General features: G+C 39.6%; 1 protein-coding gene across 4 annotated transcripts in view; it reads left to right on the top strand.

Annotated features, from left to right (window-relative positions):
- The window catches only part of g2e3 (G2/M-phase specific E3 ubiquitin protein ligase), a 169,181-nt gene extending 164,925 nt beyond the window's left edge, over positions 1-4,256 (top strand). For all 4 annotated transcript variants that reach the window (XM_068039370.1, XM_068039369.1, XM_068039368.1 and 1 more), the window contains one exon: positions 1,689-4,256. In XM_068039370.1, coding sequence (XP_067895471.1) covers positions 1,689-1,939 — 251 coding nt within the window. In that variant the 3' untranslated portion in view covers positions 1,940-4,256. The remainder of the gene's footprint in view (positions 1-1,688) is intronic.
- The last annotated feature ends 8,354 nt before the right edge of the window (positions 4,257-12,610 follow it).

The following is a 12,610-nucleotide window of genomic DNA, read 5'->3' as shown; positions in this document are numbered from 1 at the left end:
GGAGAGCAACCTGTTACAGACGGGTGGCAAGAGGTGTGGGTGGTTCCCACTGGTCACCTCCCAACTGACTGCAGTCCTGTTTTATTTAAAATGATGAGTTAGTCCTTGAGTGTTTTTTAGGATCAAATAACAGACAAATGATAGTTATCTTTTGTTAGACCAATGAGAAAACCTATTAATTTTTACATCAATCCCGAAATGGTTGCAACCTCACCCAGGCACACACACATACTCTCTCTCACACTCACTCACACATACATACGCGCGCACACACACGAATAGAGGGAGAAAAAGGGTAAGTTGTAATTCAAAGTGAGGTGGATGTTCATGGTTTACAGTAAATCTGCTGAAACTTCTCCAGAGGATGGTCTGTTTTAAAGATGCAGGCCTGTGTGTTTTTCACCTTGAACTTGCTGAGGTATCGTAGATTTCTGGTGGTTAAGACTTCAGACTGGAGGTAATGGTCATTTTCAGTTCTCTGCTGCTTCTTGCCTGGCTGGTTCCTTCCACAGAAACTGCTTTCTGTGATGTTGCTTGATTGCTGTCTCTGTCTCCAAAGGGTTGCCTTTTAAGGTAGAAATTCATCACATTAACATTTGTTGTTTGACACATGGCCTTCTCCCCTGGTGTGACCACAAAATGGACCAGGACCTCAGGTTGATGGTTTCAGGATGGATGTAATTTACACCTTTTAGTCTGGAAAGTATCTTTTTGTCCTTTCAAGACAATGAGGAAGTTTTTGAATACAAAGTGATTATTGATAACGTAGCCAGCAGCTGATGTCATCAGACTGCGCCAATATGCGCACATGCGCAGATTGGTTCCTACTCTCTGCGCATGCGCTGCGTTCCGCATTGACGGGACTGGTTGGCGCATGCGCAGATGACATCACGTAATGCGGGGGTGGGGGAAGCGGGGAGAGAGCGGGGGTGGGGAAAGCAGGGAGAGCACGGGGGCGCTTTCGCAGCTCGCTCGCCTCCTCCCTCCCCGGCCCGCTTGCTCACTCCTTCCCTGCTCACTCCGTCCGGCCATTGTGTGCTGCCATGTGTTTAGGTTGCCTTCGTGTAATTATTTGAGCAGCGCCATCTTTAGTCCTGGCAGCTGCCTGATGTCACAGACTGTGACGTTTTAGTGCCACAGGTTGCATTGTGCATGTGCCACTGCAGCGCCACCTAGTGGTTGCATTGTCAGCAAACGCAGCCTTTTGAATACAAGGCCAGGTCATCTGACCTTTGGTGGCCATGTTTGTAGCACATTGTCCATTTTTTTAAAGGAATCCACATTGAATAAAGTTCATATTCATAACTTTTAAGATATGATTTGTCTTTACTGGGCATGACAAGCCCATTATTTTGATTTCAAAATTAACATTACATAATATATTATCAACCAGAAGGAATTTTGCTTTTTGTTAATTTGGTTACATATAGGATGGGAAATCTAGGGTGAAAATATCACATGTACAACACACATCTATCCTAAGAAACAGCTTGTATTTTTAAGTTTAAGATCTTCATTCTGTACTGACCTACTGTCTCTTTAGCAACACACAGCTGTATTTTAGTGCACAAAGAATCAACAGTAATCAGCTGGTTTTGATGATCATTTGGGCAACTGGCCAAATCGATCAGTATAACCAGGTTCTATTGCACATCGTTTTTGTGAATAAACTATTTTTTTCTTTTCAGATGGAACAACTAAAGCTTCTTTTGAGGAAATCTTGACTTTTGCAACGGGTACAAATGTCATTCCAGTCATCAGCTTTCTTCCTGGCCCCTCAATTAAATTCTTGCATAGTGATGGGATAATACAGTACAGATTTCCAACAGGACAAACATGCCTTAATTGTTTGAAGCTACCAATATCAAAAACATATGAAGAATTTAAGGAATGTATGGATTTTGCTATCTGTAATACACCTGGAATAAAAAGGAAGTAGTTCAGTAAAGATTTTTCAATCCACTATTAAATTTTGTATGTTTGTATGTAGCAATTTTCTTTTTCATATTAGAAAATTAGTTACGGAAATCTTAGCTTTTAATTTTCATTTGTTTATCAAGTTGGTGCAAAAAACATTTGAAGCAACCATGAGTTTAAAAGAGGAAAAGGGTAATGATTCCTCTTAGGAGAACCCTCGGGGTGGACTGTCTTGGTTTTACTACACCATATGCTGGGAGGGAAGCAGAAGCTAATGAGAATTGCCAGTGTAAATCTGCTTCCCTTCCAGCATATTAATGTATTTCAGTATGCTGGGAGGGATGCAGATTTACATTGGGAGGTTCTGTTATTTTCTGATTTTTGGTTGCACCATCAGTGAATAGTGCTCAATTGTCTCAAGGAAAGGAACCTGTAAAGTATCTCAATTTGGGCAGCTCTTTCCATGGCTCGTTACAAAGTGTTGAGGCCTTGTAGCAATTCTGTTATCCTTTCTGGCAGATGGGGTGTAACACAAGGGGAGCCTAAAAAGGTGAAAAAAATTGAAACAGCAGGGAAATTGTTAATCTAAAAGAAAATCAGAACCCATTATCCACAAGAAGGGATTATGCATTTTGTTTTCATTAGTTAATGTTACATAAACTTATGAAATTGCTTGATTAGCTGGTTAAGTTTTTTTAAGTGTTTGCATATGAAATCTTACATGTACAAGCAATAAATTTATAATTAACTGCATGTGTACAATATGTACTGAAATAATGCCTCATCAGAACATGGCTCAAGGTGGCAATATCTGTTGGAGAAATGCAATTAAATGAAATTTGAATTTTCTAAACTTTAGTAAAATGGAATTTGCCAAAGTAAGTTTGAATGACTTGAAACACTTCAGGTTTGTTTTGTTTACTTTTTAAATGAGGAATTTGAGGTTTTGATTTTTTACTTGTACACTTTTTGGAGCTTTTATTCACTAGTTTTTCCTATTTGTTGCCTGGAATAGTATGTACTTTATATTCTAATATTTCTAACCTTGTAACTATGACAATACACTTTTCTTGTAAATAGAAATTACTTTGTAGTGGTAACTCAGTTAATTTTCTTCCCAAAAAAATCTCTTCTAAAAGTTGTTTAGAAGTTGAAAAGAATTCATTTCCAACAAAAATGGATAACTGCTTTAACAGTATTAAAAGAACGAAATAGCTTGGTGGTGTTGGCAGCATAGGGTTCATTAGGTGTTGCTATTGTAAAATGTTTGTTCTTGTCTGGTGTATTTCTGTGAAAGACACTACTTCACAAGTTGTACATTCTTCCTTGCATTGCACTGGCCCATTGCATCCTATCCAATTTGTTACTAGGTGCCCTTTGAACACTGATCTCTGGTTTTAGAAAAAGCAGTGGGTCAATCATTGTGTTACAAATCTATGTTTAGATTTGAATACAATTAATACAGCATGCCATTAGTCAAATTTATAATTGCACTCCTGTCAGTTTTTATCTGTACCCCATAATATTTCACAATGAGAAACTATTCTGGAACTAAATTTATTTAAAGCAGATGTAGTTCAGTATACATTTGAACAAAAATTCTAAGTAATAAACAAGCAATGTTTAGATAGCATTTCAAAGGATACAGAGGGACTCCAAAAGGAATGAAAACATTTTTTTAAGAACACAGTACAAAGAAAACTAATGTTAGTGAAGTAAAATTCATGTAGAGGAAATAGTATGATGAACATGTACAAATTAAGTATTGTGTGAATACAGTTTGTGAATAAAATAAACTATTGCAGTTGCACTAGCTACCTATCCTGAACAATTATCCACATGGATTACTTTTATTACATAGTTGTTGAGTTTGGCTATTATCAATGCATAACATATTAGAATGGTTCAGAAATATATAATTTAATTTTTCATACCACTTGTGAGGGGTTTTGGTCCAATTAAAAAGAACATGAAATAATTGCTAAAACATTTGGCAGTAAAATGTGATAACCTCATCAGAATAAAGTATGTTGTCTGACATTGATTTATCAAATCTCATTTTAATTTTCTGATGTTAAAAGGAGTTGTAGCTGATTATGGATAAGCTGACCTATTAGTAGACTTTTCAACTTTTTAATGTTCAAATTGTGAAGACATCTATAATCTGTGATGTAAAAAGTGTTCTAATTGTAGTTGGATGAAGTCGATGAACCTGAGCATGTTCCGTGTGTTTGCATAAATAATAAATTTAAAGAATTTACATTTTTTCTAATGAACTTCAGATTTTTTCAAGTTCTTTTGTTTCATGAAGCCAGTAAGAGCCATAATTTTGAAAGTTAGGTTTTTAATATTGTGCAAGTTTTCTGTGACATTGAAAGTTTAAAATGAAGTAAAGACTTTGTATGTTTTACTTGCAGCCAAACTTATGTGTATTCAATCAATCACTATACCTTCATTTTCTGTTTAGTTTCAAATTTAAGGTGGGCACATATTACCTTGGTTTGCACACCAAGAACGTTGGTGCCTTGAGCAGAAATAAGGTTTTCCATATTTTGTCTCATAATTTGGTACAGATATGAGGCTAAAATAGCAAAACAGTCAGATTTGTGATTTTCTTTTGCATATTTGAATAAGACTTGTAATACATTTCAAGCATGAAACAAAATATTGGATCTACTTTCATGTGTCAATCATATGTTCAAGCCAAGTAATTATAGGCCCTCAGTCTATTTAAATAACACGCAGTTTGTTTTCCTGGCAATTTAGTACAGGATCACATTGCTGTGCACGCCTATCTGGAATGGCAAAAAGGGAAGCTCCAAATGCAAAGGGACAGGCACTTTATTTTTAATTTTCATTTATTCAGTACCCTTTTAATGCATTTTCCTCTAAATCTTGATTTTGTTCTGTTACGCGTGGTGGGTTGAGCTATAAATTGTATATTATCTATTTATGAAATGGGACTGGTCACTAACATTTAGTTTGCTTCCCCAAGCTGCAGAGAATGCACATTACATTCGATTATGCATAAGGACACTTCAAACACATTCCATGTAACTACATTTTGATTGCACAGTAAGTAGAAATCATTTACCACATTTTGTCCTGCAATCTATCCAAATAAGATAGTGGTTAGTAATGTGCAAATGGATAGTTGCTTGCACCTGAAAAAGGTTTATGAAAGGTACCTTTTTTGTTTTTCTATATTTCAGCTTTCAACTTCAAAGCCTACCCCCAACCAGCAAGCATCCTCTGTATTTTAAATCCTGTGGATGTTCTGACAATCTATTGCAATTATGAGACGTACTTTTTTTTAATTCATTAGTGGGATGTGGGCATCGCTGGCTAGGACAGCATTTATTGCCCGTCCTTAATTGTCCTCGAGAAGTTGGTGGTGCACTGCCTTCTTGAACCGCTGCAGTCCTTGGGGTGTAGGTACACCCATAGTGCTGTTAGGAAGGGACTTCTAGGATTTTGACATAGCAGCAATGAAGGAATGGCAATATAGTTCCAAATCAGGATGGCGTGTGGCTTGGAGGGGAACTTACAGGTGGTGGGTTCCCATGGAACTGCTGCCCTTGTCCTTCTAGTTGGTAGAGATCATGGGTTTGGAAGGTGACGTCTAAGGAGCCTTGGTGCATTGCTGCAGTGCATCTTGTAGATGGTACATACTGCTGCCACTGTGCATCGGTGGTGGAGGGAGTGAATGTTTGTGGATTGGGTGCCAATCAAGCGGGCTACTTTGTCCTAGATGGTGTCGAGCTTCTTGAGTGTTGTTGGAGCTGCACCCATCCAGGCAAGTGAAGGGTATGCCATCACACTCCTGACTTGTGCCTTGTAGATGGGAGATGGCTTTGGGAGTCGGGAGGTGAGTTACTGGCAGGATTCCTAGCTTCTGACTTGCTCTTGTAGCCACTGTATTTATATGGCTACTCCAGTTCATTTTCTAGTCAATGCTAATCCCCCAGGATGTTGATAGTGGGGGATTCAGCGATTGCAATGCCCTTGAATATCAAGGGGAGCTAGTTAGATTCTCTCTTGTTTGAGATAGTCATTGCCTGACACTTGTGTGGCATGAATGTTACTGATGAGATATTTGATATCTTATGTTCGTGGTTGAACTTAAAAGGAGGTGGAAAATAAATATAATGTAAAGTATATCTCAAGTAGTTTTGTTCCAGTCTATCAGTTCTCGGGCCATAGGAGTAGGATACTCTATGGATCTAATAAAACCCCTTGAATAAGTTATGATATAGGCACTGTTCTAGTTCTGTTACTAGAGAAAATTAGTGAAGGATCATGTCTGTTTCGAGGAAGTTCAGGTCAAATTCTGTAAACTATTATACAGTGTATAGCTTATTTTTTAAATTTACCTGTTCTGTAGTTTATAGCTTAAGTCACTTCTGATCGAGTTCTTAATCTACCATTTTCTAAAGACCAGGGGTTCATAATGGAGCTTGTTAACATAAGCAGTAAGCTAGATACAGTAACAAGCTTTCCTGTTCGACTTGCCAGTGTCTCCTAACACCCAAAAACAGTTTTGTATATATTAATTTTTTTTTTTAAGTACACTACCAGAGCTCTCATGACATTGCTTATAGCGGGTTAGATGATAAGCGGAGAAATTCCACTAATGTTTGAAACAGTTGCAAAGTCTGGAGTGGCTGCACCATATGTTCAAAGCCAGGTACAAGAGACCTAAACCATATAGATGTTTGGGTTTCATTTAAACACTACTAATGAGCTGCAGCTTGCTGGTTGTCAGACAACAGGAAAGTGGCCAACACCCACAATGAAGCTGGTTGACAGGTGAGGTTGGTTGGGGGCGGGGGGAGGGGGGGGTCTCGAACAGGCTGTTATATAACCATGATTTGCATATTTAAGAATTCTTACCCTCTTGATGTGGCCATCCTTACCAATATCTGCAATCATTTCCCATTCCCTGCATCCTGATGTGGCCCACAATGGGTAGCCCTCGCCCTATACCTCCCAGCTCTGCTTTCTGGTTTTTTTTTAAAACACTGATAGTTGCTTGGAATTATTTTTTGGACCATACTTTTATTCAATATAGTCTTCTGACGTTGCATCTCAATTCCTCACCCCCCCCCCCCCCCCCCGAAACTCTGATCCACACAGGTTTAGCATTCACTGGTTCTAGCAGTGCATAAGCCATTTGCTGTACTCTCCAGCTCCACTTGGACATTTTGTCAGTGTTTGATTCTTTCCCCTGCCCTCTCTAACCTTTTAACTTTCCTTTAGCCTCTTGCAATGCTCTAGCCTCCCTCTTGCTACTCCAACCTCAACCCTTGTTCTACGTTTTGTTTTGTGTTCTATAAACTTCAGAAAGTTCAAAAAGCTGAGGGGAGAATAATCAAATGGAATGTCGGTGTAAAAGTAAAGATTTTAACTTAAGTATTGAAGCCAAATAATATGTCTTGCGGCTTGCTGACATTTAGAAAAGGTATTTGCTAATTCCTCAAGTATATTCTAATTCCTAATAACTGAGACAAAGAAAGGCATATATACTTTCTAATTTGATTTTTTTTTAACAAGTAAATTTTTTTAAAAGTAAACAAAGCCTCTTTGAAGGAAACAGGGCAAGTAAACCTCTGACCACTTGCCACACACCCCTGGGAGTAAACGGAAGGGTGAAATGAATGACAGTGAGGCTAGGCAGATCTGGGTGATATAGGAGTTGAGTTGGTAGTTCTTAGGGCAAGAGGTAGAGCTAATGATGGAAATTAGGAATTGGTAGGAAGGTGAAGAGTTACAAGATGTGAGAGATGGGGCAAAAAGTTAAGGAAAGGGAGTGATGTCAGGCCTTATTTCCCCTGCAACCCACCCTAAATTCAGCCTTCAGCTATTGACTCCTTTCCCCATTATACCATGCAGAAGTGAAACAGTAAGATGAAGACATTGGAGAGTGACAATATTCTGTGGACTTAATGTGCACTGAAGCATTTGCAAGACTTCAGGATTGGAAGAACAAACCTTCAAGTGAGTCCTCGGAATAACAAGGCATGTCGCAGAGTCTTGTGATGGACACTAGGTCTAGTTAAATTGATGTTTTAAAATTTTCCAAATTGCTTTTTGTGGTTGAAGTGGTATGTGAAAGGCATGCAAGGGAGAATAACAGCAGTAGAGATACACTGACTACACTAGTTTTGCTATCAACTAACAGCAGACCATCGCAGACTTACCTGGCAATACCTGAGGAAAATTAGCTCTGCATACTCCAAATTAGCAATCTGTTGCAAGCAGACCTATAGCCAACCTGGATCGTAAGGACAGCATTGTCACTGGCAATCAAGTTCAGCACTAGCTTAAAACTTTGCTGCTGCTTTTTAGGCTAAAATAGGGATTAGCTGCAGTGTCTGAATCAGAAAATTGTAGGTTCAAATCCCCTTCCAAGACTTGAACATATAATCAAGGTTGATATTTCAGTCTAACATTGAGGGTGTGTTGTTGGATGACTTATCTAACTGATCTGTTGGGAGGGAAAAATTCCCATGGAACCACACAGCTAAAAACAGATAAATTGATTAATGTCAATATCTGTTGGTGAGACTGAACCATGCGGCAATTGACAGCCATGGCTGCCTACGCCATAACACTGACTGCACTTCAAAAGTAGTTCATTGGAGGGGAGATGCTTTGTGATGGGTGCTCTAGTTGATTTTAGAAAAAATAATATGCTGTTTACGCATGTATTAAGCAAGTGATTGCATAATTGGAATATCAACAGTAGATTCACTGCCGCATTCCCAAAACATAGCAGGTTATTAAATGTCAGCATTGAGACTATCTGGCCATCACTTTCCTGATCTTATCAAAGAATGTCAGCATGGATTTGTGAAGGGTCCTGTCTGGCTAAATTAGTTAATTTTCTGAGGAGATAACTAACATGGAGGATAGGGGAGTGTCTATGTTGTCTATTTTGACCTAGAAAGCATTTGATAAGGAACCAAAGGGAATTTTAGCAAAAATAATAGCGCATGAAATTGGAGGTAACCTTGTGACGTGGGTTGGGAGGTATGACAGAGTAGGCATAAAGGAAATGTATTCTTGTTGGCAGATGCGACGTGATGTTCCCCAGGGATCTGAGCTCAGCTTTCCTACCTTACAACAATGGGTATACTTCAAACATACTTTATAGGCTGTGAACACTTTAGGATATCCTGAAGCCATGAAAGGTGATCTATCAATGCAAGTTCTGTTCTACGTAAGTGATTAGGACGAAGGAATAGAAAGTTGTAAATCCAAGTTTACAGATGACAGCAAGGAGGCACAGTACCTTATGCAGATGGTAGCATGAAGGTGCAAAGAGACATTGATAGATTAAGCGGGTACACAAATTTGACAGAAGGAGTTCAATGTGAGGAAATATGAGGTCATCCACTTTGGATCCAAGAAAGACAAACCAAAATATTTTCTTGACGGCAAGAACTGTGGAGGAGCAAAGAGATTTGGGTGTCCATGTAAACAAGTCACTAAAAGTTGGTCCACAGGTACAAAATGTAATTAAAAAGGCTAAAAGAATGTAGGCTTTTCTCCCGAGGGGCTAGAATACAGAGAAAAAAGTTATGTTTCAGTTGTACAGCGGTTTAATCAGAGCTCCTTTGGATTACTGTATTCAATTTTAAGAACTGCTCCTCAAGGAGGATATATTTGCCTTGGAAGGATGTACAGCATAGATTCAAAAGAATGGCGCATAGCTTAAAGGGTTAAATTATGAGGACTGGTTGCATAAACTTGTATTCCCTTGAGGTAAGAAGGTTAAGGGGTGAGCTAATCTAGAACAAGGGGGCACAATCTTAAAATTAGAGCTAGCCCTTTCAGGATTGAAATCAGGAAGCACTTGTTTTATAGAAAGGCTAATGGAAACGTGAAATTCTTTCCCCCAAAATGTTGCGGATGCTGGATCAATTGAAATTTTCAAGACTCAGATCACAAACTTTTGTTAGGTAAGGGTATCATGGGATATAGGCTAGTAATGGAGCTCGGTGACCAGTGGTGTTCCACAAGGATCTGTTCTGGGACCTCTGCTCTTTGTGATTTTTATAAATGACTTGGATGAGGAAGTGGAAGGCTGGGTTAGCAAGTTTGCCGATGACACGAAGGTTGCTGGAGTTGTGGATAGTGTTGAAGGCTGTTTTAGGTTGCAACGGGACATTGACAGGATGCAGAGCTGGGCTGAGAAGTGGCAGATGGAGTTCAACCTGGAAAAGTGTGAAGTGATTCATTTTGGAAGGTCGAATTTGAATGCGGAATACAGGCTTAAAGACAGGATTCTTGGTAGTGTGGAGGAACAGAGGGATCTTGGGGTCCATGTCCATAGATCGCTCAAAGTTGCCACCCAAGTTGATAGGGTTGTTAAGAAGGCGTATGGTGTGTTGGCTTTCATTAACAGGGGGATTGAGTTTAAGAGCCACGAGGTTATGCTGCAGCTCTATAAGGCCCTGGTTCGACCACACTTGGAATATTGTGTTCAGTTCTGGTCGCCTCATTATAGGAAGGATGTGGAAGCTTTAGAGAGGGTGCAGAGGAGATTTACCAGGATGCTGCCTGGACTGGAGGGCATGTCTTACGAGGAAAGATTGAGGGAGCTAAGGCTTTTCTCATTGGAGCGAAGAAGGATGAGAGGTGACTTGATAGAGGGGTACAAGATGATGAGAGGCATAGATAGAGTGGATAGTCAGAGACTTTTTCCCAGGGTGGAAAGGGCTATCACCAGGGGGCATAATTTTAAGATGATTGGAGGAAGGTTTCGGGGAGATGTCAGAGGTAGGTTCTTTACACAGAGAGTGGTGGGTGTGTGGAATGCGCTGCCAGCGGTGGTGGTAGAAGCCGATACATTAGGGGCATTTAAGCGACTCTTGGATAGGTACATGGATGATAGTAGAATGAAGGGTAGGTAGTTTGTTTGATCTTAGAGTAGGTTAAAGGTTCGGCACAACATCGTGGGCCGAAGGGCCTGTACTGTTCTATGTTTTAAATGGATTTGTGGTACAGATCTGCCATGATCTAATTCAATGGTGAAACAGGCTCGAAGGGCTGAAAGGCTTGTTATGTAGTGACCAGTCACATTTCAAAGATACTAATGTATAAAATTTACTGTTCGGTCAGACGCCCAATATTATTATTGGAGCTCAAAATGCATATTTAAAGGAAGACCTCATCTGTTTCCAGTCAGTGTCCATCTTCCCTGTGAACCAATTCTTTAATACAGATAAAGGCATCAATAATGAAGATCTAACAAGTTTATGTGGTTGCTTAACTAGGAGACAAGTATAAAATTGACAAACCACAAGGCTAAAGATTAAAAGACTGTCTTCCCTCATAATCTAATGAAGATATTAAATGAACTCTGATCAAAAGTTTCAGACTTGTTAAATAATTTATTTTAAAATCGAGCTCATGACTATGTAAGAAATGATAATGAGCAAAATGGGTTAGCACCTTTCCTTCCATCTTTTTAATCCAACCAGATAAGGATATATATCTTTCTATTGCATCTTTTACATAGCAAAATGGCTGAAGGTTCTAATTTTTTAAAAATCATTCTCTGGACGTGGGAATCACTAGCAAGGCCAGCATTTTTTTCCCATCCCTAGTTGCTCCTGACAAGGTGGTGGTGAGCTTTCTATGTCCACGTTGGGACAGTATGTGACTTGAACGGGAGCTTGGAGGTGGTGATGTTCCCATGTACCTGCTGCCCTTGTCTTTGGTAGAGAAGGTCACAAGTTTGGGAGATGTTGTCAATGAAGGCTTGGCAAGCTGCACCCTTAGTACACCCTGCAGCTATAATGGTGGAGTAGCAATGGTGCTAAGGGTGAAGTCGGGATGGAAGCAGCCAGTGTTTTGATGGTGAAAGTAGATAGTCATAGTGATTGTCTTAGCTTAGCTCGGGGTCGGTCAACACCAAAGAGGTACGTAAAATTGACTTTGTGCAGACATCCAGGAGGAGAGATGGGATGAGAGACGAAGATGCTGGAGCTTTGGTCTTGCCAATGTGAACTGCAAGAACTTTTTGTTCATTCACAACTTGATATCAGATAGGTAGTGTCACGAAGAACCCCACCTTCCAAGAATGAGGCATATTAATTTTGTCATATGAACATTAATTTTAAACTGTTGCTGGAGTGAAGAAATTACTGGTTTAAAGAGATCACCAAACATTTGGTTGGAGAACAATTGCATATTAAGAGACAGTGTTTGGAGAAACAAAAGAACTGCTCAAAACTGATTCAGTTAACAGATTGGTCTTGGTAATGGTGATCGACATCTTGTCGGTGTAAAAGGCAGCACTGCACCAACCCACCAAGAACTTTGAAATCCACAAACCACAGGAGCAGTTATTCCCAAATAAGGGGCAAGTCACATGATGAACCTGCTGGCCAACTTGGAGTTTTGAATTGTGCTCACAGGACTGTTTGAAGACAGACTGCAGATTGCAACTGAACCCGGAACAAGAGGGCCTCTTCCCTGGCTGTTTATCTCTCACTTTCTCACAAGCCTCCAGAGCCACTGAAGTCACTTATACCTCAAGAGAAAGACTCCTACATCAAAACAAGTTAAAGCGTACACTGGGCCCCAACGAACAGCAAGACTTTTCAGCAACTAAAGACTCCATATTGAACTCAAAGGACTGTAAATACATCCAGCTTTTACCTCAAACTTTTCCCCTTTATTC

Source organism: Heterodontus francisci, chromosome 9 (genome assembly GCF_036365525.1).
Source record: "Heterodontus francisci isolate sHetFra1 chromosome 9, sHetFra1.hap1, whole genome shotgun sequence".
In the NCBI taxonomy this organism is placed as follows: domain Eukaryota; kingdom Metazoa; phylum Chordata; class Chondrichthyes; order Heterodontiformes; family Heterodontidae; genus Heterodontus; species Heterodontus francisci.
This window is presented reverse-complemented; position numbering and strand designations above follow the sequence as displayed.